The 25,733-nt window shown below is 43.2% G+C and overlaps 2 protein-coding genes across 3 annotated transcripts in view; both read left to right on the top strand.

Moving 5' to 3' along the window:
• Nucleotides 1–4,135, top strand: part of LOC134504877 (A-kinase anchor protein 13-like) — a 42,640-nt gene extending 38,505 nt beyond the window's left edge. Inside the window, exon 5 of the mRNA XM_063314310.1 lies at nucleotides 3,948–4,135. Within this exon, the coding sequence (XP_063170380.1) occupies nucleotides 3,948–4,135 (188 nt within the window). The remainder of the gene's footprint in view (nucleotides 1–3,947) is intronic.
• A 1,160-nt stretch (nucleotides 4,136–5,295) lies between these two features.
• AKAP13 (A-kinase anchoring protein 13) overlaps nucleotides 5,296–25,733 on the top strand; it is a 119,902-nt gene continuing 99,464 nt past the window's right edge. For both annotated transcript variants that reach the window (XM_063314309.1, XM_063314308.1), the window contains exons 1-3: nucleotides 5,296–5,476; nucleotides 9,535–12,328; nucleotides 16,915–16,991. In XM_063314309.1, coding sequence (XP_063170379.1) covers nucleotides 5,423–5,476; nucleotides 9,535–12,328; nucleotides 16,915–16,991 — 2,925 coding nt within the window. In that variant the 5' untranslated portion in view covers nucleotides 5,296–5,422. The remainder of the gene's footprint in view (nucleotides 5,477–9,534; nucleotides 12,329–16,914; nucleotides 16,992–25,733) is intronic.

Raw genomic sequence — 25,733 nt, 5'->3', positions numbered from 1 at the left:
CTATAGATTCCTGCTTTCACAAGCGCCCACAACAACCTAGATGGTATAAAATCATAGTTCCTGTCATACATTTTAGCCCTTTCATTCATAATTAAACCTGCACCATTACTTCCCTGCATATATTTGTCAACTCTTCTCCATAAGATCAGATCACCAGATCTATTACATCCTTCCTTTTTTTTTTAGTTTCAGATGCATAACATACCTTTCGTTTATTTGTTTGTTTCATTTCATTTGTTAATTCATGCTCTTTACCATTTACATTCCAAGTCTTAGTCTTCTGTATGCAAGAGCCAGTCTGTATCGAACTCCACTTCCCATCATGGCTCTGGTCAGCCAAGGCTTTCTTAGAACCTTTTTAAAAAGTAAGATAGGTAAGGTGTAATCTAATTTATCTCCTGATGGCAGAGACAGTATCAGTCACATTTGGTACATTTTGGTCAATACTCCACAAAGACAACTAAAGCTTAATTTTAACCCAAGTATGTTCATGCCTTTTGTGCAAACTAAGATCTGCTAACAAATGCTTCTTTAGATAATACATTAGTTCATGTCTGTACTGGGGTGGGTATCAGTAGCTCTGGGTGCTACTGTGCCCATCAAATCCCAAAACTCCCCATGTCTCTCTCAAGTAAAATAAAATAGTAAGTAGACTAAAAATGTGATTTTTTTAAAAAATGGAGAAACCAAATCCTATGAGATTGCTAGATCTCATGAGACTTTTGTAATTTGGGGAAAAATGATTTCACAAGTTGTTAGGATGAAAAATCTTGTGAAATTTTGCAAGTTTGGGTATTTGGAAGGAAGTGCACCAGGAATCCAAAGGTCAGAACAGATTTGGGGATTAGAAAGAAAAGAGAAAAGTATATGGGAGGAGGAGAAATAGAATGGGACATGGGATGTATGTGGAAACTAAGTTTAGTGGTGGAAAAGATCAAATGTTGAGCTGACAATATTGTAAAGACTCAACAAGCCTTTGATGGCTTAGGAAACAGGCAGGCTTACGTTGGCTAGAAAAGAGCCACCAAAAGGATCTGGTCTGATTCCCCACAAAAAGTGGGAGAAAAAGTGAGTTAGCTGTTAGTTAATTCCATTGTTCGGTGTTACCAGGAGGTAACTTCTGAGCTTCTCAGTTTTGTTCTAGTGCTCTGTTCTGCGAAATATGTATGTATGTCAAATACATTCAACTGCAGTTCCTTCTGGCAGGTAAAAGAAATTCAGAAGTACTGAGCTACCATAAAAGAGAAAGGACCAAGGTTATCATTAGTTCAGTAGTTTTAAACAATGCCCCTTTCTATCCAGTGAAGCAAAGGTGGGGAACCAATTGCCATCTGGATATCATTGAACTGAAATTGCCAGCATTCCTCACAGTTGGCCATACTGGTTGAGGTTGATGGTCACTGGAGTTGAACATCTGGAAGTCCACTTCCAGCTGTAGTTTTCCATGATAGGAGTAATTGATATTTAAAGGTTAAAACTGACAAATAACCAAAGGGGCTATATTAAATATTACTGCCATAATATTTTATTGATATCAGTATCTCTGTGCAAGTTGCCTTTATTCTGGATTTAAAGCTGTCCTTGGTCTTTCTGATTCAACATGTGCTTGGGGAATATCGTTACTCATGCTGGCTTGTGTATTCAGTGGAAAGCAAAGGAAGAGAAGGATAGGCTAGCCTTCCCCAAACTGTGCAGTTTCATTATGTGGGACTTCAGCTGATGTAGTGACACCAAATTTTGCCTAGGAATTTTCTGCGTTGAAATCTCAGCCTACCTGGTGGGCATCAGGTGAGGGAAGGCAGTTGTAGGGTCTTCTGTATCATCAGTGACACTACCCAGTTAGGATCTATGTGCAGGAGTATCCTGAACACTCAGAGCCATTTCACACGCTTCTACTGAATGTGTGGAAAATAAGGAGGGAGGAGAGCTGTGGACCAGCAGAAGCTGGGGTATCACTGGGTATAGTAGAGCTCCCCTACTGAACATCCACTAAATATGCTGCCAGTCATTGATCACAAACCAGCTATTACAAGACCAAGATATTGAAACATCTATTCAGTCTTTTAAATTTCAGCATTGCAATGGCTCTGTGATTAATTAAGTCTGGGTTTAATTTCTGTTTAATATTCTATTTCTTGACTGCTTTTCTCTGTTTCTTTTATTAATCTCTGTAAAGGAGTTTGTCAGCCATGACAGTCTCTATTGGGCTTGACTCACTTATACAAGATTTGGTTTCCAATGCATACGTCAGCTGCAAAACTCACCTGCTTGCATACCTTTCTTCCTCTCAATTATTGTCTAGTTTCCATTCATTTCAATATCTCTTTAACCTGTGGCTGTTCAGCTGAGAAATAAATACAAATGAGGCACGAGGTTGAGAATGAGCTGTCTCATGTTACTCCTCCTGTTTCAACTGGGAAAAAAAAATCTCTAGAGCATCAGTTGAAATCAGACTAGCCCCCTCCCTGGCAACATTTAGGAAAATGCTAAAAACGGAGCTCTATCGTAGAGTGCTCTTAATCCAGAATTAGCCATCTATTGGCACTGAACTAATGTGTTTGATGATTTTATAATATATTGATTTTAGATGTTTTGAATCAGATGCACCATGGATATTTTGGTTCTGCTTTTTATTAGTAGTAGTATTGTGGACACCACCAAGAGTCGTCGTTGATTGCGGTGGCATATAAATGCAATAAAATCAATCAATCAATCAACCTGTCCTTTCTCCAAACGGCTCTAGACGTGCTTTAAGGCCAGCCACTGAGCAATAAGCCCTTCTTGGTTGTCACCAGGGTGAGGCCGCAGTGCCTTCCTGCCAAAATTTAATCCAGATATATTTAGCACTGCAAGATCCTGCAGCTCTTTTGACTCTTAAGGGCAGGTTAAGTTTATGCAGGAACATATGTTGTATGACTCAAAGCACTGTCAACATTGCCTTCTAACTGAGCATATATATAGGCACCAACATGTTGATGCCATTTAGAAACCTTTCTAGAAGGAGAGCCTTGCTTTTCTTCTCTGCAGTCACTCAGTTGCCATTTCTCAGCCCCAACTTTGTCTGGCTTTAATTTTTGTATATAAAATTTGATTGTTGACAGATTTACACCAGGAAAGAGAACTTAACTCTCTCGAGTGAACTGAAAGAATGAAATAAAAACCTAGAAAAATAAGAGATGCTTTCTAATCTACTTATTACTCCCAACAAAATGCTGCTTAAAGTTGCCAGTGGGCTATGAGGAGAATAGACTTGTCTTCCAGGAGTTAATCAACAAAATGTTTGTAACTGCAAATCAGTCACATGTGGTGCTTTTCATTAAAAAATTTTTTTAAAAAGATGCTACTATTAATAGAGCTTTTGTGGTGCAGAGCGTTGAGCTTCTGGAGAGAGCTCGGCTTCCATTTTTAGGAGGGCAACAGGCAGCTTCTAGTCCTCATGGCTGCAAGATGACAATAGTTGAGTCACATTGGCTGAAATCACAGAGGCTGTTGGGATGAATGAGGAAGGTTTCATGTGCTGAGTGACCTGCACCCCTCCCTCATGACTAGCAAAAGCAGGTTTCAGGATGAAGTTAGAAGCAGAATTAAGTGTTCTGGAAAGGAGGGAAGCGGCAGACAGAGGGCACTGTTCGATATTGAACAGATTACATTGCTAGATGCTACTGTTCTGTAAATCATGGTGGAAATAAAGAATAACTACTGATAGAAAGCGAGGAGGCACAAGTCTGACCATTCCTGTACCTTCTGAGTTTGATTCAATCACTTCTTTCGGCTCAGTTGTCCCGTGGCTGGGGAAGCCCGGTCTCTTCTTAGTATCCACTGTGAACCCTGCTGATGTGTAAACTCCCATGCTCCAAATGAGAGATCGTGCAGTGGGAGGTTTCAAGACGTGGCATGAATCTCAACCTGGAGGCTGAAGCCTTCCTCTTTCTGTTTTTGTTTCTCAGAGAATGTTCCTCGGGAGACGTTGTTGCATTTTGCAGCCAGACTCGGTTTGCTGCGGCTGACGTGGTTTCTGTTGAAGCAACCAGGTGGCAGAAGTGCCGTGAGTGTCCCCAACAGCGAAGGAGCCACGCCAGTGAGCTTGGCCTTGGAGAGGGGCTACCAGAAGCTGCATCAGATCCTAACCAAGTAAGGACCATTGATATTGGTTAGGATTTCAGCGTTGTGCCTCTTAAGGTGGTTTCTAAGCAGTCATCTATCCGGGCAAGGACCTGCTTAGGTTGAGTCACTTCCTCCCTTGCTTCCAGAGACTTTGCCAGGTAGGATTGGAAACTGTGGGCTGATATAGCTGGTCAGTGTAGCAATGCAGAGTAAGAGGAGTTAATTGCCTGCTCAGGAGAGGGCCACTTTCTGTCTTCTGACTTTCCCGATGGTCTTTTTTCTGCTTGTTAAGTTAACCCACCAAGCAATACTGTAAATCACTTGATTTAAATGCTTGTAAGCATTTTGCCAATCAGTGTAATGTTGGTAGCCCTGAGAAAGTTCTAAAGCAAATGTGGACCACTTGGGGGCTGTGTGTGGCTCCTGGAGCACCCCATAAGGTAGGGCCCAGTTGTTGTTCTTTTCTAGGAGGAGGGGAGGTGTTAGGGGCAAAATTAGTATCTAACAAAGAGCCCTCTATTATACTGTAAACCCCAGTCCTCCCGGATGAACAAATGTTCTCATTCAGGGAAAGTTTTAAAGAGCTTCAGGATTTAAGGCTCTTATTTCCCCTCTTCTCCTGTCCTTGCAGTGCCCTAAACAACAGCTTGAAATATGTATTTAATGGGTGGTCCTGAGCTGCAAGAAAGTTGCCATCCCCAATACAAAAGAGCTTTAAGGGAATGCCTCTTTCTCCCCATCCAATTAAATTCTCTCTTTTCTAAAACACTTGATTTTGCAAGGCTTTAACCTAGGGCAGTTTGCTTGGTGTCATTCATTTGGGGACAAACTGCATTTTGTTGCCTAGAGAATAATGCTAATTTCAGTTCATCTGAATTGAATTAGCAGCCACAGGGAAAGCTGCTGGCTTCTTTAGGCAATGAATCTATCAGTTGCCCCCAATTAGAGCCAACCCGGTCCTTCATTTTAGAGCAGAAGGCAAGCTGCCAAGTCCATTCTGACCCAGATCCTGTGAGGAGAAGAGAATCCTTCCAGAGAGCATAGTTTTCAGCTTTATATCATTTCTCAAATCCTAGAGGGCGACCCAGATGCTTGAGCAATTGTTAATAATCAGCTCTAGCTACCATGTGGCATTTTGAAGCAAGCTCACAATTTAGGAGTTTGAAAGTGCATGTGTTTTTCCAGAGAAGCCAGTGAACCAGATTCCTGGAGCACCCTATCACATACGGTATATTCTGGGGACTACTGCATCAAGTACCACCAAGGCCTAAACATTTACACTCTGACGGTTGAAACGAAGGGAGGAGCCAAACGGGACATGGAGAAAGATATTCTCCAGCTCCAGATGCGCATCCAGAATCTCCAGCATATGGTAAGGGAAAGGAACTGTCTTGGCTCAGTATGCAGAGGCTGGAATTACATTGGTACCATTCAGAGAGCAAATGATTACCACCTCCTAGTTCTGTTTTGGTTCTGAAGGAGGGATATCTAACTCTCTTTCTCAGACCGCTGGATCAAAGTGCAAGGAAAAGACTGCTGACACCTTTGCTATCCTTTCCTGGCATCCAAAAGCTGCTATCAGAGCAAATAGCCTGGCATAAAGACTTCACTTGCCCAGCTGACATACTGAGTTGTGTAATTCATTTTGTGAGCTGGAAAAAAAAGCTCTGCAAGTTCTCTCTTTCTCTCCTGATCTTAAATGCCCACAGGGACGGAGGGAGAGAAGCACAAAGAGCTGCCTTCTAAGTGTGATCATCGCTTCATGTTGCTCTGCTTAGCCTGCACCAAATTAAATCGAATTAATTCAAATTTAGGTGCTATCAACCCCATCCCCCTCCTCTTCCCCCTGAATTATTTTTTTCCTGTGTCATGTTAACACTGCAGTTTGGTGGCAACCTTTGCTGGGAGGGGGAATACTCTGAGATTTTGGATTGGCTGCAGTGTGGCCTTAGATGTACCACTGAAACATACTTTGCAACTTTCCTGGGTTTCAAACTTTTCTATTTACAAGCCCTGCTAGGAGATGGCAAACATTCAACCTGGGACTGTCTGTATATAGGTGGTTTGCCACTAAGCATGGACAGAGTTTACTGTTGCTGTTTTTCTGAGTTCTCAGCAATGTGAGAACTGGATGCAGATGTTAATGTCTTCTCTCCACTGGAACTGTATATAAGCCCCATACCTAAGTATTTCTTGATCACATCCAGGAAACTGACATTTCCTCATGCATTGAAACCATGAAATAGATAAGGGGTAGGCAACCCCTGAGGTGTTGCCAAACAGTATCCCTGAAAAGGGAATATAAAGTGTTGTAGCAACATCTGGGGACTCCTTTTTGATCAAGATGACATTGTTGTAGGAAGGAATGCGAAGAGTAGCAAGATGTAATGGCACGTGAGAAGACTTTGAAAGATGGGGCAAAGAGATGCTGCCTAGGGAAGGTCAGATAAGAGAAGGCATAATCTGCAGCTGCATAATGGGTGGAGAAAGAGGTTCAGAAGGGACCCTCTCTAGTTTCTTGGGCTGTAAAGGAGACATGGGAGATTTATACTTTCAGACTTGCAAGATTCTGTTAATGTACCCTTACAATAAAGTAGAATTAGCTCATCTGATCATGTTTCCTGTCTGGTCTACCTGGGAAGGCTGACATAAGAACAACTTTACTGCAACCTCCAATAAGAGACTCTGTTTCTCATTGGGTGGATCTTGTCTCACACTGCCTTTGATGTGGGATTGGTTTAACTGATCTTCATTCTGAGTAAATTCCAATTTGTGATGGTCTTGTTGTTTGATATGTTCCATGCTGTCTTTTTAAAAAGCTGATAGGATTACAGGCTTGGTTTTGATTATAATAAGTAGAGAGTTTATTGTGTTGTTCTAGATAACCTCTTGAGAATAAACTGCTTTGTGATAACATTCTCCTTCTGACAACTGACATAAACTCGCTCAGATACCACAATTGAGAGCCATTGATTTCTGTGTATATGAATTGCACGTGAGCAGATTGATGAAATGGGGAGAGGAATCTGATACTAGAAAAAGCATCTGTGAATGTTTAATGATCCCTGCTTGTTATTTCTGTAGTTGCACTATATGCATGTAAATAATAGTTTGAGGGGGGAAATGCCCCCAGGAGCTTACATTCAAAATGTATGTATACTGCAGGAAATGAGCCCAAAATGGGGAAGTGATTGAAGGCAGGTGATAATCAGCATAGGTCTATGTTAGTGAAGGAATAGCCATCTGGAAGCCCCATGCACTCTCCCTCAAATTCAGTTAAAGGAACTCAGGGTGTAAATAACATAAATAATCATTACAAAGACAGAGAGAGTATCAGAGAAGCCAAGGGTGCAAAGAATGATTATGAAAGAAAGTGACTTAGTTTAACTTCTGGAGAGAAGAAACTGTAAATACAGAGCTAATGCTAGAGTATCATTTAAAGGTGACCTTGCAGTCCCATAGAATTCTAGGTAAAGGATAGGGAGCTTTGGCCCATGGACCAAATTATGCTAGGAGACATATTCTCATCCTGTTTGTTCCAAGGGTTTGTGTTTAGAAAGAAAGGGTGCAGTCTGATTTTCTGAACACCAGATTGATTGCAGACAGATCTAGAGGAAGCAGGTCTTTGTGGAGTGGGTGGCTTGCATAGGTATAACTTGCAGGCCACCTATGGCCCATGGGCCATGGACCAATGATTTCATCATTGCCTCTCTAAGCAGTAGTTCAAGTTTTACCACATAGTCATAGTCTTCCCTTGTGACCGTCTAGAGTTCCCCAAGTTCTGGAAATAACAAAGCAGAGCTTAGCTTTATGGCTAGGTTAAAATGAAGTTGAGTAGTTTTAGTTCAGCATGTGGTAGGAACCTTGCCATTGCCTTGGTATCCTGGGTAAACCAGGTTATCCTATTAAGCCCTGACATGGTTTATGTGTTTGGGTAGAGCATATTATATGAACACAGCAATTGTGTTTTACTAACCTGGGTTTAGTGCACTGGGTGAATACAGCCTCATTATATTTTTAAATTGTTGCTTGGGGCTCCCACTGCTTGTCCACCAGCAGTGAAACAATGCTAATCATCTGCCACATTCAAAGTCTTGGTAGGTTGGTTGGTTTTTAACAGATAGCAAAAGCCCTGGAGGGGTACATCATGTCTCACCAGTCGGAAAGGCTATGTTTAGATGGCCTTCCATCAGGAGACCTGGTTTGTTTCACATCTAATCTAATTTGAATCTGGACCAGAGTCTTCAATTATTTCAGTTTAGTTCAGTCAGGGTCAGCTGAAAGACTCTTCACTTCCTAGGGAAGAAGGATCTGTCTTTTTCAGTTTAGGGAAGCAGAATGACTTCATTGAGAGGAAGGCAGTAAATTCTTAATGTTCTCTCCTCCCCCACTTCTTTTCTCCTCCCTTCCCTTTATCCCTTCCCCGTCTCTACAGAACACTTTGGCATTCTAGCAGAAGTGTTTGTGTCTGCATCTGCTGTTGGCTCACTCCCAGCCAAAGTGTTTCCTTCTGGTTTTGCTGCAGTCTTCAGCAGCTTTCTTTATTTGAAGCTCTGTTGGAATTGAGGGTGTTTGGGTAGAACAGCACCTTGCTTTTTTCCATGAATATGTACATAAGACTTATTTGCACAAAATTGGCACCCGGTGGTCTTACAATGGCATGAGGCCTTTGGGCTAATGTTGTCTGACCCTGGACCTCTTTTCAAAATGCATGCAAGAGATCAGATGCCTGGTAAAAATGATTTGTGGAGAGAGAGAAGAAAGAGTGTCAGAAAAAGGAAAGGAAATTGAAGCTAGGAAAAAGTGGCCATCCCCATCTAATTTTGAGGTGACTAACCTAGGGCTCCTTTTTCCAACCTGGTACCTTCCAGAGGCAGCCGGTTTGCCATTCCCTGAATTCCCTGCCAGCATGGGAGATGCTGTCCCAACCTACTGGGAGAGTGCCTGGTCAGGTAAGGCTGGTCTAGGCTGGTCAATTATTAGTCTGTAGTGAAATCTGTCTGAACAGTTCAGGTAACCAGACTGCCAGAAGCTGAAAGCAACAGAACTTGCTTGGAGTTGGAGCAGAGGAAAGGGTGATTCAGGCCAAAATGAAAAACTTCCTGTTACAGAATAGAAGGAGGCAGCTTTCAAAGCAAATCCACTCCCCTTCTTCTCTGTGGCAGACTTCGAAAGCATCAAGGAAGATGCTGGTGGGTGGGTGTGTCTTCTTGGGTTTCCTCCCACACAAGATTGGCTTTCCAGCCAAACTAATTGTCAAACAGGGCTGTAGAAGAAAGTAAGTCGCCTGACTCAGGGAGATTTTTTAAGGAAATACCAGATACAGTGACTTAGTTGCTTCTTACGTTTGGATTTTTGCAAAAAAAAAATACCAGGAACTGCAAAAAAAATTATTTTTAAAAAATTAATAAAACTGTCTTCTTCTTCTAGAATGTGAATGAACATCATTGTCCAGCACAGACCTGTGAGGACAGCAATTTGAGTTCTGTGCCTGAGGGCCTTGAAGCTGCTGCAGAGCATGGGTTGAATGTATTGGTGGCTGAAACAACTCAGAAAGATTCTTCTGATCCTCTGGATGTTGATGCACTTCAGGTCTCACCCCCTGGCTACTGTGGGGAGGAAGGCGGCTCCCAGCCACTGAAAGAGCTTTTAGGTGCATCACAGGAGACGTTGGGGTTGGAGGAAATGCAGAACCAACGGACTTCCTGTCAAGGCAAAATATTGCCACACAAAGAGGAAGGGGAGGGTTTATCCTCTGCTGTAGACTCTGGGGCAGAATTGGAAGAAAATGATAGCAGGGGAACTTTTCATGATGCTGCTGGCCTCCCCTCCTGTGGAAACACCAACAAGGAAGCTGGAATGAGCTCCTCCAGTGGTACTTTGGAGCAAGGGAACTTATGTGAAGAAAATAATTTCTTCCAGGAAGTGCAACTGGCTGAATCAAGAGCAGCTGAAAATAACACTCCATCTCCAACTTCCTGTGAGGGCAGCAATGTAAGTATGGGACAAGGTGAATGCAAGAGCTGCACAGGGGCCATGGATGTTACTGGGACAGCCCAACAGTATATGGAAAATGGGGAAACTGATGTGGAGCCTTCAGGGACCACAGCTATTGAAGCATTGCAGCTATCTGTTGCATCACAAACCAATCCTGCTGCCCCCTTCCTTGGGGATGGTGACCCTGCTGTTGCCTGCAAAGATGAGAATGAGCCAGCCTCAGTGCCACAAAGTCACGGAGATGTGGTTGTTAATGCAGATGTTAGTTCTGTTGACAGTGGTGGTAGCAAAGAGACTGGAGCAGAGAAACCCACCAATGGTGGAGCAAAAATTTTTACAAAACAGTCAGAGGACAAGGAGAATGAGAACATTGCTCCAAACCCTGGAATAGAACCAGTGGCCATAAACCTTGCAGACGCCTCAGGATTCTCTCTGGAGCATCATCCTGTGATGGAAGTGAATGATCAAGAGCAACTGAGAGATGCAGTCATGGCTACTGAGAAGAGTGCTTTGGATCTGAGCAGCAAAGGACTGAGCGCTCCTCCAGATGTCAACATGGGAAAACCCAGGACAAGCCAAACATGTGTGCAGTCCCAGGCTGCCTTTGGTGGAGCTGATATCCCAGAGACCACTACTATAGTTCAGAGTGAGCAAAAAGTCATTGATATGACACCATTAGAGACTGAAGCCACTTGCTGCAGCTCCGAAGGAAATACCGATCCTACCATGCTTGGTCAGGGGTCTCTTGCTGCACACCGGGACGATAAACAGGAGTTTGGCAAGGAGCAAGTGTTCAGTTGCTCTGTACTGCATGCAGATCCAGTTGATGCCCCTGAATCACGTCCTTATGTTCTCAACTCTCCCATGCCATCCTCTGCCACTGAGAAGTCTCTCTGTGGACCAGTAGGGACGATAGGCAGCAAAGAGGAACTGGATCAATCTGGCGAAAGCTTCCAAAAATGCATAGCCCTGACATCAGCCTTGCTTGTTGAAAAAGCTATTCAGGAGGCTCAGTTGATGATTACACAGAAGGACGGTGCTAGAGCAGCCCCTGTTGGCCAGGAGGGTTCTTCACAGCTGGAGGGCCTTGCCCTACCTTTGCGTGGTAAGGGCACCCAGTGTATTCAAGAGCATTTAATGGGCACACCCTCTGCTGCTCATAATCAAGACTCCAAACAAAACCCGGAAGTAGGAACAGCAACAATAGCAGCGGCAGCGCTGCTGACTGGAGTGGCTGAGCAAGGAAGCCCAATGCACAGTGAGCCGGCAGCCACATCTCTTGCTCTGGTGGATGGCTGGGAAGAAGACAAAGAGCCCAGCTCTTCTCAGCTGCCTGAAAGTGAGCAGGAACTGCTTGGCAAGGAGGCGGCTTTGCTGGAGAGCTCTACTCCAGGAGTGCTTGTGCAATCGCGTCCTTGCGATCTGGGCAGAGAGCACCCAGTGGATGGAAGCAATGCTGAGGCTGGCTTAAAGGAGAAAGCCTCCAGTCTGGAAACTAAGGAGCAAGTGAAGGTAGATGCAGTCAGGGATGTTTCTCCAGAGCCTGGCTTGGCAAAGGATGCCTCTCTTTGCAGGAGAGGGGCTCCTTCTCCTGAGGTCATGCTGAACCCGGGACTTGAGCTTGGCCCAGCTGGGCAGGCAGCCTCTCCAGCTGGCGAAACGTTGGATGCAGTGGAAGCTCCTCTGATGGCCCTTGAACTGTCCATGGAAGCTAGTCTTTCACAGCATGGAGAGGAAGAGCGGGACCTGGAAGTGGAGAATGTCCCTTCCCGAATATTGCTCCAGCCGATTGCTGAAGAGCCCCCATGTGACTGTGATTCAGGTCTTGAAATGTCGCTTTTGGCTAGCGAGACGGATATTACAAAGCTGGGAGCGCCAGAGAAGGAGAACAGAAAGGCTAGCCAAGCCGGACCAGAATCACCTCCCTTGCCCCCCTGCCCTTTTCCTATGATTGAGCAGTTGGGCAAAGTAGGAACGAAAGACTCTGCTCAGGAACCTGATCGTCTGTTGGATGATGCTGACCTGATGCCCAGTCAAGTGATGTTGCTGGCAGATGCAGACGTCCCTTTGGAATCTCTTGCTGGAAGTCCCGTGGAAGTCCCCTGCTTAGTGGAAGCCAGCTCTGAGTCTGGATGTCTCCTTAATGGAGAAGGGGAGTTAAATTTGCAGCCTGGTAGCAAAGTGAACTCTGCAACCCAGGAACTAACCAGCTCTTCACCTATTGCAGGTAAGAAAATATTTTTTAAAGTGTGATTTCAGTTTTCTTCTCTAGGCCAGCAGAAGGGGGAGATGTGGTTTGTGAAGGAGAAGTGGGGGTGGGCGGGGGTCTGTTTGCTGAAAGGATGTGACTAAAGAACTTGGGAAAGAAGATGGAGAAGAGAAAGCAAGCTCCCTATCTCTTCATCTGGAGAATCTGTAGGTGGTAACCTGATTGCCCCAGCTTTTTACTCCCCTTTTGCACAACTAAAATTCAGGGTGTAAATCGCTTGAGGCAGAGACCTGCTTCCTGCACAACCCTTTTCTTTTTACTCTTTCTCCTCTTTTTACTCTTTCCCTTGGAGGGATGTGCCCTACAAAGCATCTGATGAGAATGACCATTGAATGGTGTGTTGTACTAAGGCAGGCTCCCTTCTAGAACAGGTGCCCATACGTTGCGAGGATTCCGTATTTCTTGCTGGCTTGGCATAAGAAAAGACCACAGAGCTGCTGGTTAAGCTTTTGCCTATCAGCTGCTCAAGTTCTAAAAGTGTCTTTCCAAGATGGCCTGGAACCAAATGTACTTTGTGGTCACAGGAAAGCTAACTTTTTTTTTTAACTCACCCCCATTTCTGCTTTTGCAAAACGCTTGCTGAGAATGGCACCCACCTTTTCCCAGTATATATTCAAGCATTTGCTGGGCTTCAAGCCTTTATTTCCGACTTGAGAAAACAAAGGGCGGGCGAGGGAGTTTGATTAGCGAGAGCAGCGTTGACAAGAGAGGATCTGAAGGATCAGGACAGACCGGTTGGACGCCTTCTTAAAACCATTTTGCCTCTTCTGTAACAGGAATTCTTAGAGCATATTGTTTTCATTATTACTTTTTTTTAAAGGTGAGAGTGAGGAAGGTGGTGAGGGAGAGAAGGGAAGGCCTCCCCCCCCCATCTGAGCTGTAAACCTAGAGGCATAATTGTTGGCAATGCTTAATGATAGTTTAATGCAAGCTTTCATGGCTCCACCTGTTCAGACAGCTGTTAAAAAGAAAACAGCTGATCTCTCTCTGCTGCTATTATGTGGCTTGCCCTGAGGAATTGCAGGTGTGGCGGACTCCCTTCCACCCCCAGTTAAGTTTGATCTGCTGCAAATTAGTACCAGCAAATTTCTCATAAGTTAGAACTGAAAGAACATGATGGATTGAACCAATGTTATGCACATGCTGTTTTTTTTTTAAATACAATATGAAGGACCCTGCCCCCCACTGCCCGCCCTATCATTCCAGGGCTGAACTGCACATAGAGGAAAAGCTGGGAGCATCTGCTGCTTGGGGACTAAGGGAGCCCTAGATATAGGGTGTGTGCTAATGTGAGCATTTTTCATAAGAACGAAACTAGAAGGAGCACCCTTGAGCCTGGAAAAATATAACAGCTGCTCTTAGGCCCTGCTTGACAGGAGTTGGCATTCAGCAATCTCCATTTTATTTTTGTGTTGTATGGTAGCTTGATATTTCGATCGTATGGGAGTGGCTGTAATGTGATCCCAGTGAAGTAGTGGTTCATCTCCTCCTTTCTGACTTAGAGCCTGCCTCCTACATTTATTCCCTCACCCCCTTTAAACTCTGGATGTTTATTCAAGGCAGCAGCATCAAGAAAGGGTGAGCAAATCAAGTTGTGCAACAGATGAAGAACTGCCAACTTTAAAAAAACAAGCAAACTCGTTTTTTAAAATACAGCCGAAAGATGGTTTTCTGCATATCATCAGAAAGGTTGGCCTGTTGGAGAGATCTTGTGGTGCATTTTGGGGGGCAAGAGTGCCTTGAAAGTAGACATTTCTACCTGTGTGGTGGTCTTTGCTGGAAGCTGCTTTGGCATCAAAACGGCTTTAGTCTGAATATGTGGGAAAGCTAAAACTGAAGGCGCAAGGGAGGGGCTGGGAATGGACACCTGTAATTAAGATGCACTTCCTGCTCTGCACCTGCTGCAGCCATGATGCTGAGGCTGTGTAGTTTATTAAGGTTCCTGGGCAACTGGAGGAACAGGATTCAGCGGGAGTCTCTACTGTGCCAGAACACAGCAAATACAAGCATTTCTGTCCACACATACGTAGGTAGGAAGAACCTCAAGGAGCAAGAGAACATGTGGGGAGTGTCAGGAGCCAACTGAGTACAGATGTGTGTGTGTGTGTGGGGGGGAAACCTCAAGGTGGGAGTGAGGGAAGAATTCCTAAGCTGTTTGTCTGTCTACCTAGGGAGAGTGGGTGACTTGGCAAGAAAGAAATTTGTGAAATGGAGAAGAAGCGGGTTGTTGGCTAGAATTGCCCCATGTGTTGTCTCCCCTTCTCTCCCTTTGTGATGTAAAATCCAACCCACCACTTTTTCTTTTCCTTGCGGTCAGTCCCTTTTGCCAAGCACGCCTGCGTTGTTTGTTCTGAGCTCAAGCTGAGCTTGTTCTTTCTTGCCAAGGCATGCTGTGTGCTCCCAATTCTCCCTTGTGACTTTGAGGAGATGTAACCACTATTCCACAAAAACAAACACAAAGCCTTACAACTAATTCTTTCCCCTCATTCTCAAATCCCTTCTCTTTCTCTCTTCTTTCCAACTGTGGATGCTGTTGAAAGCTGTCAAAATTTTGTGCTGGGTCATCCAAAGCAACTTCCCTTGCAAAAACAAAAGGACCCCCTCCCGCCCCCCTTTGCTACATGATAGAAATGCAGATCGGAATGAAGTGCCTACTTGTTCCAAATTCCTGTATCAGGCTTCTTGACATTCAAATTGATGGTGGTTGTTGGGCCCAAAATCTGCCTTTGTTGGCTAGTAGTTTAATGTTTTCTAAGTCTAGGGAACCAGTTGGTGCATGCTTCTTTGAATGCTTGTCAGAGGATGGTTCAGCAGCTCACAGATACTAAATAAACTGATGTTGCCAAATCACTCACATAGTATTTGCTGAAGTATATCATGGCAAATGGAAACTAGAGAACCCGTTCTTCTGTACAAAAACTTCTGTATTTTGTTTTCCCAGAAATGGTATTCTAAGCACATGACAACTGCCAGGCCTGAGGATCATCACACCCGATGCTATTTACTCCAGTTTTGCCCAACTCTACCCAACCTGGTACCCTCCAAATGTGTTTCCAGAATGCCTAGCACAAGAGGATGCTGGCTGGAGAATTCTAGGAGTTGCATTTCCAACACATCTGGAAGGTGCCAGTTTGAAAGAACCTGGCCTATTTTGTCTGGAAGAGGACTTTCGTGTTAAATTCTTTTTATCTTTTAAAATTGGAAATGTGTTGAGCATTGAGCATGTAAAACATGAATTCTACAACTGGGCTGTTTTTTTTTTCTTTAATCCCCAAAGGATGAATCTAAGAAGGAGGTCTTAACACCAGATCTGACCATGGGTCCTTGTAGACCAGTGTCATTTACTCTTGACTGACACGGTTCTCTAAGATACATGAAGTACTGATACTCATTCCTTACATCAGAAGGTGCTGTGTTGCTGCTATTGGCTGTACTGGTTGAAGCTGATATGAGCTGGAGTCCAGCAGAACATGTTCTCCGCTTTTTTTTTTTTCAGAGTTTGCAAGGAAATTATCTTCTCATAACCTTCATGCAATCAACTCTCTTCTGATGAGTGGCATCTTAAAAACTGTTTTCACATGTGGCAGAAATGCCAGTGGCTCAGGGTTCATTGTTTCAGCCAGCAGTATGAAGCTGTAAAGCATTTTTAATGCTGTTACCAGTGTACTTCTCAATGCATAGAAAATTAACATATCAAGGAAAAGACTAAGGCAGGAAAGAGTGTTTGCTCTCTGGGGGAAAAAATCTCTTGTAGAGCATTCAATTACACAAAGTGCCTTTGGTTCTGTCCCCCAAAGCTTTGTTTGATAGCATGGATTCATCCGCAAGCATGAACTGGCTCCCCAGTGGCTTGATGTCTCCTCCTATCCCTTAGTATCCCTTCTCTCTTTAAAGAAGTCCTGATATTATCTCCAGCTTTCCAAGAAGTCTGTTTTGTCTTTGTTTCCCTGTTTTATGAGCCCAATTCTCAATGAAAATTAGAAACCTTAATAATGTGTTTTCTGTTACAGTGTAGATTTTGAGTCCATCTTCCTATAATGAGATGATCCATCTAATCAAATCAGGATGTTCCTGCCTATTAAAAATGAGATCAAAGTCTTGACGTTGTCTGAAATCTATACTCCTTAGAGCTCAACTGAAACACCAGATTCAAGGGTGGTGGTGGTAGGAAACCCATCCAATCCTTTTTCCCCGGTCTTCCCAATTCCAGTTCGCAATGGCTCATTTCTTTCGGTTTTTTTCTGTCACTTCTTGGTGTTGCCCTCGTTGGTTGAGAAAAGCAGAGCTGTTTCAGAAACAAGATCAAATGAACCAAGCTTCCCAGCTTGGACTGAAATGAAATGGGTGATGTAGAAGGCAGTATGCAGGGATGAGCAGTCTATGGGCCTGGGGTGGGGTGGGTGGAATGGGAAGAATTGGGAAGTTACAGAATGACCAAAAAGGAAACCTGTTTGGGTAGACAGAAAACAAAGACACCGGCTCCGCTGTTAACAGTGGTGCATTATTAAAAGACACATGAAAATTTCCTCTTTTTTTTCCTGCAGACTGTCTGGAAATGAAAACTGAAGAAGAGGTGGATTTCCTGACAATCCTAGCTGAGAACGTTGCTTCTGAAGGAATGGTAAGGTTATCCCCCTCCCCCATCTCCCATCTCTGTACTTTGGCCATTGATTGAGGAACAAAAATATACATGACACCTCAACATTTCCTTCTGTTTCTTTTTTGGTCTTTGGTCACGAGGAAGCAGATCTTCCCTTTTTTTTTAAATTCTCTGTTGGTTGCTTTTCTGAAATTATTGCTTTCTGAACCATCCCTTTGTTTGCCTAGAGTTCCTTTCAGTGGCATTGTGATAGAAAGATAGTTTTGGCTGGTTAATTCTTGTCTTTGGACTTTTATGCAGTCAGTTTGCAGGAAGAAGGCCTGTCTCTTCCTCTTGTGGATGGGTGTTGTCACTGCTTGAGGAAATTCTCTGGTGTATGTTAGATGGAGAACCTCTCTCTGACTCAGGGATTTAGAGAACTTAACTAAATGTCAGTGAATGAGTGAATGACTGTTCCAACGTTTACCATTTGGGAAAGGCATCCCTCCTTGGCTTGCTTCTCTTCTCTACCACTGTCATCTTCTGTGTAGTTAAGGGTAGGTCTGGGGTCTAAATCAGTGTTTCTCAACTTTGGCAACTGTAAGATGTGTGGACTTCAACTCCCAGAATTCCCCAGCCAGCATTCTGCAAGCTGAAGTCCACACATCTTAAAGTATCTCTGGTTCAGCTAAACCTGCACATCATCGCCCTGCGTAACTTGTCATTCCCTTTGTTATGTACTCAGTTCTTCACCCAAACAGCCCTTTAACTACCCACCCTCCCATGGCAAATGATTCAATGCATGAAACCCTTTTGGTGGTCCTTTTCACTCTGATTCCTGTGAGCCTCTGGAGCCATTTGAAAGCTCCTTTGTTTACGAAGGCCTTTAGATGGATCTCCCTGCACTGTTGACTATTGTTTTCACGTCCCTTGTATTTGGGTTCGGTTGGTCTTAAAGAGTGTTGCTTCCCCTGCTTTGGAAGGACTTCTGTTGGTGCCAAGCAGGTTATGGGTTTTATAACTAAGTAAATAAAGGAATAATAACAGGAATTGAGACTCTGTAACCCGCTTGCTTGCTTCACTTGGGTCCTGGTTTATGCAGGGGAGTCAGGAACCAAGAGATATAAAAGGAGGATAACTGGACTGTTGCATCTCTGCTGTGATGGGGATTAAAATGTCCTTATCCATCTCGGGCAACCCTTGGGAATGGGTTGCTATGTGATGGGCTATTTCTAATTTGGGGGGTTCTTTGCTAAAGGTTAGGTGGTGGCCTAGTGAAGGTGCTTGAAGGATGAAATATGTTTCTAGGCATCTTGGATAGAACTCGTAAGCATCTGTGCAAATGACCAAGACTTGGGTGCGACTGGTGCATGATGATTGATATGAGTCCATTTGCTGGGGTTTAGGGCACCTGGCAGCATGGATCTTTGAGCATTGGCCACAATTACATCCTAGTTGTCCCTCTGGACATTTTGAAGGATAACGGTCCCTACAGTTGCTCATCAGCAAGGTGCTGAGGTAGTGGTGTCATTTCAAGTTTCTGAAATGAGAAGGATGGAGAGAAAGAAGCCTTGGCTGCAGGCTGAGAGATAGGCAGGAATGGGCCTTAGTGCACAGGCACACGTGTGTTTCTGATGGATGGAAAAGTTGATCTTCTGCTTTAACTGGCTGTTCTCCACAGGAGTTCTGTGTCTCTGCCATTGGTCCCTTAAAGGCACATAAGCCTTGCTGAAGCCAACTGGGCCTGGGCTGGTCAGTGCCTGTATGGAGATAATAGTGTGGAATATATACAGCATAGCCAGTAGTGAAGCACACTGGAAACTTACGTTTAGCCTTCCGCATGGAGCTTAAGATGAGGTGCTGAGGATATGACTTAGTTTAATGCTATCTTTTATTGACTAGTTGATCTGTGTTGTTTAATTACAAGAGTCTTCAGGGGAGTAGCTGATGAGATGGGTATCATCCTGCAATTGTAAACTTTCTTACTGTTTAAGGTGCCCTAGATTCTTTGCTGTTGGTGGCAGTTGGTTGTGTTTCATGACCAATTATAGACTTTGACATTTCAAACCAAAGGTCAGAATGGAAAGTATTTTAAATAAATACATAGAGTTCCCAGTTGGTCTCCTACTCTGGACCTCTTAGCTTGAGCAGCAGGTGGCTTTGATCTTCTTTACATTGATGTTGGATGAGGAGTTTTCCCTATCCACCCACTCTTCTTGAAGCACATCAGATACTTCCCACGTCACAGTAGGAGCTCTCTTCAGTTTTAGTGCGCTTTGAGAATGAAGAGGTTTGTTTCTAGGTGCCACTGGCATGCTCTTCTTTGAGCCCTTTGCATCGCAATAAGATGTGAGAGCAACTTGAGAGAACTGTACTCCTTTGAAAGCCAGGCTAGGCAACCATTTTCTGTATGGTGTTGCACTTTTGAAAATGACTTTGCCCACCATGTTCTTCAGCAGATGGGATAATGTTGTTAGAGGGGCAGGCTTTCAGCTTGTTACCTCCCCATGATTAATGTGCTTTGAACATTAGCAGTGTAAGTCTTGAACAAACTTCAAAAATTATCTTTTAGTAATTTTATCCCAAATGTCAGTGGGAAATTCATCTGCCAAGTTTCATAGCTATAATCTTAGGCTGCAAAAAGGGGATGGGAAACCCCATGTTGAATTTTGGTTGGCCACCCTTGCTTTATTGTAGCCTTCATGAAGAATATGATCTTATTAAATCAAATTATTTACCTGGATGATGATGGTATTTATCATTGATTATATTTTTGTGGTTATGCTGTTGTAATCATAGTTAACTGATATCAGCTATCAGCTTTTTTTTTGTACTGGTGCAGGAAACAGTTGAGGTAAACTTGTATTTTTTTGGTGGGAGGGGGACTTATCAGTGGTTTTCAAACATTATACCAGGAAATACCCTTTCCATATTGAACCCTCCCCATGTGTGAGTATTCTGGAAGATATTCTAAAGTAGCATCTTAAGTTCAATGAATCGCTTTAGCAAAGAATTTGGATGACAGAAACAAAAAGGTAATCTTTTTTGAGAAGAATGCATCTATAGTAAAAGGCATTGTGCTATTTTATTTATAATTTAAGGTAAATTTAAAGGGCATAAAATGCAATAAAATTCTTGAAATAGTGCTGTAATTGTAAAACAATCAGTGAGACCTAATTGGAGTTGAAGCAGTGTTGACGCTGTCCAAGCATTCTTTCTTTAAGTCCAAATCAAGAAAATCAAGAAATATGTTGATGCAGCAAGAAAGAGTGAGGGAGAATTGGGGCTGAAGCAGTGCTTGCCACTGCTTTCAAATAACGACAAAAGTAGTTTTTATTTTGTTTTGGCTCCTAAACCCAAAGCTTTCAGTGGCTGCAAGAACTGTTCTTCCAGGATGTTTAGTTTCTTTGCTTCAACATATGCAACTGAAGAGTAACATCCCAGTCTTCTTCCTACTCTGCTCTACTCCCTCATTGACTCTTTTCTGGTTTGCAGTGAGGTGTTATCTCTTACCTGGACTATTCTGTGCATGAGCAGTGATGCTGTAGGCTAAGAGACCCTGCTCCAAGCACATGCTCCATTCCCATGGGAGAGAGGCTGTTGGATCTCACCAGCACCTTGCATGAAACAGAGGGTGTGCAGTGATATAGCATGTCCTGTTAGCACCAGTTGCAGGAATATCAGTCACCGCCTTCATGTTAAGGAAACAGTGAGCATCCAAAGTGTGCAAATCTATGTGCAGCTTGCTAATCCTGAAATGTGGGAACCTGTGGAAACAGCTGGAAAGGTCTGTGCTTTCTTGGACCTGATTCCATCCTCACGAATTCAGAGATTCCATAGGCCCAGTGAAGCACAGGTTCTTCTCTAGGCATAAAAGGTGATGCTCATACTGGACTTTTCATAGGCATACCTGTTTCATGTTTTGAAGTAATACATTCAAATAAATAAATGTTCAACTACCATCAGTAGTGTGGCAGCCAACAGCTGCTTGTTTAAACAATGCCTTTGCAAGGCTCATCAGAGATGCCTGCTGGTGTGTGTCCCCTCCACCCCTCTTTTTCTCCACCCTGACTTTCTGAGCAGTGCCAGGTGGCTGAACCTAGCCATTGTTGGGATTTCCTACAATATTCCTGGAAGTACTGCTTCTCTGGAATAGGTATCCTCAACCTGATGGCCTCCAGACAGGTTGTAATTGCATCTCCCTGCATTCTAGAGTCAGCATGGTGAGTGGACTTAGAACAGTGGCTCCAGGATACTGAAGCATCACTATACCCTATTATCTCCACACAAGCTTGCATTAGCCAGGTGAGTGGAGGAAGAGGTTGATCAAAGAGCACTTTATGCCTCTTGTAGCAAACCCTGTTTTTTTGGGTGCTGTCCATCCCCAGGGCCAATGGAAGAGTTTTGGGAAGATGAACTTCTGTGGGTATCTGCTGCAAAGCTCATATTGGTCAGGTGGGTGTGTTGCTTAGCCCTCTTGGTGCTAGATGGGGAGGTGGTTGACTTAGCTTTGTTTTATTTGGGGAGGCGCTGATAATAATTAAAGTGCAAGGTTTAAGAAGCTGAGATTTTGCAGTAATATGGACAAGCAGAGTAAGCTTCCCCCCTCGTGGATTTGTTAGGATAGTTCTGGAGTTTGGGATTTCTCAGAGGATGCAGATTATTGCTTGGCTAAACCCTAACTCAGAATTCCATGTTGCTGTAAAACGTGAGCTGCTTATGAGTCAAGTGTGTTCCTCAATCTGGTGCCCTCCATCTGTGCTGGACTTCAGCTCCCCTAATCCTTGGCCTGCTCTTGCTTTTGACCCTGGCTAATAATGTTCTAAAGTGTAGCGTTCGTACACATACAGGCTTTGCATTCTACAGGTTGTGGTTATTAGTCACGTCCAATCTTCCATGTGTTTTTAACAAAGATAATTTTTAGAGAAAAACAGCCGCAGTAATTGCATCTTGTGGCAATGGTTTCCATAAACTGGATTACGTGTTGTGTGTCAGAAAAGTACTTCTGGGTGGGGAGGAGGAAGGCTTCCATAAACGACGAGAGGCCGCCCATCAGTGTTCGCTGCTGGCTATAGGAGCAGCTGTTGGTTTTACTCTTTGGTTTTGCTTTATGACTAAGATGTAAATACAGTGACAGACAGCATTTATGAAGCTGCAGTGCAAGAGGGTTTTTTTTTAAAAAAAAATATTTTCAACATGATGCCCTCTGTAAGGATTGGACTCCTGCTCCCTAACCAGCATCCCCACCAACTCCTGCCAGCATTCCCAGCATTCCCAACCAACCTTGGATTGAGGAAGGCTGAAGGGACATTTCAGAAGTGGTGCACAAAAATTCTGGCTTCTCTTGGAAGTTAATTAGGCAATTGAATAGCATGCCAGTTTGCCATCTTAGTCTTGAATTTGATGTTATAATTGCTAGTTTATTAACAACATACTTCAACTGTTCTTTTGTAAATCATTTTATCAGGCACCTTATTTCAAATAAATCATGCTTCCCAACAACTTTGAGTGGGCAGGTTGCAAAGAGAGGAGGTGACATGTGAATTTGACCGTGGAGTGCACATTTGATCCTCCATCTCTTTGTTCCTAAGGCAGACTGGTTGTGTTCACACATCATGCAAAGCCATAGTGTGGTTTGTTTGGTTTTGGGTCAACATATTGTATGAACACAGCCAATAGTAGTTGATTCACAGTTAAGGAAGCCATAGTTAAGCTTGATGTGTGATCTATTTTCTGTCTTGCAGTAGTAAACCAGACCAGTCCCAGTCTCGTGGAGGAGATTATGGAAGTAAAATAGACAGCTTTCTAGATAACTTTTCAAAATGCTTTTCATGTCTTATCTTGTTGCAGTATAAATGACAATCCTAGGAGAAAGGTATTATTAAATCCTCCCTCCTACTGCAGGTTAAGGGATTGAGGTGGGCAGACTAGAGGTGAGATTTATGCTACCCACTGAATTCCAGACTACCTTGGGCATCAAACTGAAGACTTGATCAATCTCCAAACCAGTGTAGATTAGATAGGTACTGTCTCCTCCTTCAAGTTGTGATTGATTCCTGACTTCATGGAGACATCTATGTAGGGCTTTTTGGTAGAGATAAAGAAGATTTTTTTTTCCATTGCCTTCTTCCAGGATGTGTTTTTGTCTGTCCAATCCAGTCTACAGCTAGGGGTCTCCCACTGAAGTCCTTCTCAGCTTTGGAGGATCAGTCCTCATTAACTAGATACTGTCATCTACTGTGATAGTACATTGGTTGCCCAGTTACTAACCTTCTGATGATCAAATGCATGTTCTTGAATCATCTCCCCTTTTATTAGAAGATTAGAGAGTTAAAAGGCGTTGTAGGCTCACTCAGCATGCCTCTTGACTTGTTAAAGATATTTTAATGACTAATCTTTGGGTGTTTGCTTTGAACAGAAAGGCCAGCTGTCTGTCAGAGAGTTCCAGATGAATAAACTCTGACTTTTGATTTTATGTTAGGTCTTAGTAATAGCTTTCTTTCCATGAGTGCTCTGGTTACCTCTAGCAAGTAAGGACTCTAGGACTTTCATTGGGGTTAGTTGGGTTTGCTTGCTTCAGATAAAAAGGAAGCTACCCTTGTAAATCAAGTGGTCTAGTTAGAATGAATCATGATGGAGATGCTTCTTCGGGGTTTTTTGGGCGTGTGTGTTACTGGTGGAAATGAGTGTGTGGGCCAATCTTTTTTTCCCTCTTCTCCTTCAAACATTCCTTTTAAACTGAGCTTTTCTGGTATGGCATCAGGAATGTCAAGGCAAATGGAAAGTTTGCTGCAGGACCAGTGACCACAATTTCCTGTTGCTCAGTGTGGAAGAGAGAGAAGTTTAAAAACCAAAAAGCACATTGCGCTTCATTAACGTGCATTTTAAAACTGCTGAAATGTGTTTGAGATACATGGGACTGTAACTTCAAAAGGAATATTATTTTTATACGTAGGATGCATGTGTTAAATTTGATCATTCCACTGGTGTGATGATTAAGAAGCAGTGGAGGAGGCAGAAACACTCCAGTTTCAGTTGAAGTCTGAATTGATTACTTTGACTCAAGACTGGTTTAGATTCAGCTGTGAGTTTGGGATTGAAACAGTCTTGATCTCTATGGTAGATAACTTGCAGTTGGAGAACAGATCTAGATTTGCAGACCATGGTTTTTTTTGGTCCTGCTTCTTTAGCCTAGAATTGGGAGGTGCAGTGTTTTAGACAGGCTGATCCTTTTGGGACTCCCAAAATCAGTAGTTCCAATCAATGACTTCTTCTATCCAGTGACATTGACCTTGTGGAAAGCCATGGGCTTGTATCCTATTGGTAGATATGCACAAAATGTTTCAAATTCAAACTGCCCCAGGTGTGATGATCCTACTTTGAGTTTTGAAGCCCCATCTCTCAAGTGTGATACTGCTTCTTTGGGTGTGAAACGGGCTCAACCATTTTGGGAATGTTTACTGCTTCAGACAGAGGTGCTTTGAGGTGTTCAGGAGCACTAATTGTTCAGGTTCAGGAGCACTAATCAGGGCAACACCCAGAGTCCCCTTTTCGAGAGAGATGGGCGGTGATAGAAATTTGAAAAATAAATAAATAAATAAAATGTTCTGCCTCCTGTATGTTGGTGAATGCTGAGAATCTTCACATGCTGTGCCAGTTCTGTGCTATTTGCACTGGCTTCTTACAGACTTCAGAGATTTCGAGAGCTAATTTTTAGAGGTCTATACAATGTATATGATGGATTGACTTCCCCGATGGAATTCCTAGACAGTATGGCGATAATAATTGCGACATGGAGCTAAAATTCAATACATCTGAAGGTCATCGGACTGGGGAATGTCTTCATATCAACACCAGGCTCACAGATTTGCTCATATATAAACCTATTTCCTGGTTATCCCTCAATCATACTTTTACAGCAATTGTCTACACTGGCAATGAAGCAAGAGCTTTTTTAGATGCTGGGGAGAATTGCCATATCTCTTCCAGTTGATCTGGAGTTTTACCAGTAGATGCTGATCTATTTTCTGTCTACCCATGGTTTAAGTGACATAAACATGGCAAGAAACACTTATTGAACAGCACAATAGCTTGTGATGATGCAGTAGTTAAGACAAGGCGTGCCCCTTCCTGTCAATTTTGCATTGTTGGTTGTTCAAAATGCCAGCAGGTTTCAAGTAGAAGGAAAAAGTTGCATTAAGTATTAAACTAGACCCAATGTTAATTGTTTGGTTGCTGTAGTGTTATCCCTGGACAGGCAACTGGGTACATTCCAGATGTTTTGAACTATTAGTCAGAATCCCTGATCATCAACCACATGGCTGAGCTTGTCGGGGTTGTAGTCCAAAATATCAGGAATACTTCAAATTATTATTATTATTAATATCTATTTTTAGAAAAAATAATAACTGTGATGTGCCCCTGTATAATCAAGATTTGCTTGGTACTTGGGAAAGCAAATTTAACCTCTTCCTCTTACGCTGTAGTCCTGATAGAAATCTGTACAAGCCCAAGATTAAAGCCTCTATTAACACCAAGGGTGACCTCCCTGAAAGGGCAAACAGCAGCTTCTGGGGAGAGATTTTCATGGAGATTGTGATTTAGGCAAGGGGTTGACCCTCCCTCAATTAAATGTGTTCCAATTTGGGTGCCTCCCATCATACCTGCCTTTGAAAATGTTTACCTCTTGGCAGGTTAATTGCAATCATGCAGTTAATTTCACCTATAAATTGTGTCCACACAACATGCTAATACACATACATGTCCTAAATACACACATACATG

Source organism: Candoia aspera, chromosome 13 (assembly GCF_035149785.1).
Source record: "Candoia aspera isolate rCanAsp1 chromosome 13, rCanAsp1.hap2, whole genome shotgun sequence".
In the NCBI taxonomy this organism is placed as follows: Eukaryota; Metazoa; Chordata; class Lepidosauria; order Squamata; family Boidae; genus Candoia; species Candoia aspera.
The sequence above is the reverse complement of the archived record's forward strand: the minus strand, read 5'-3'. Positions and strand labels throughout refer to the sequence as shown.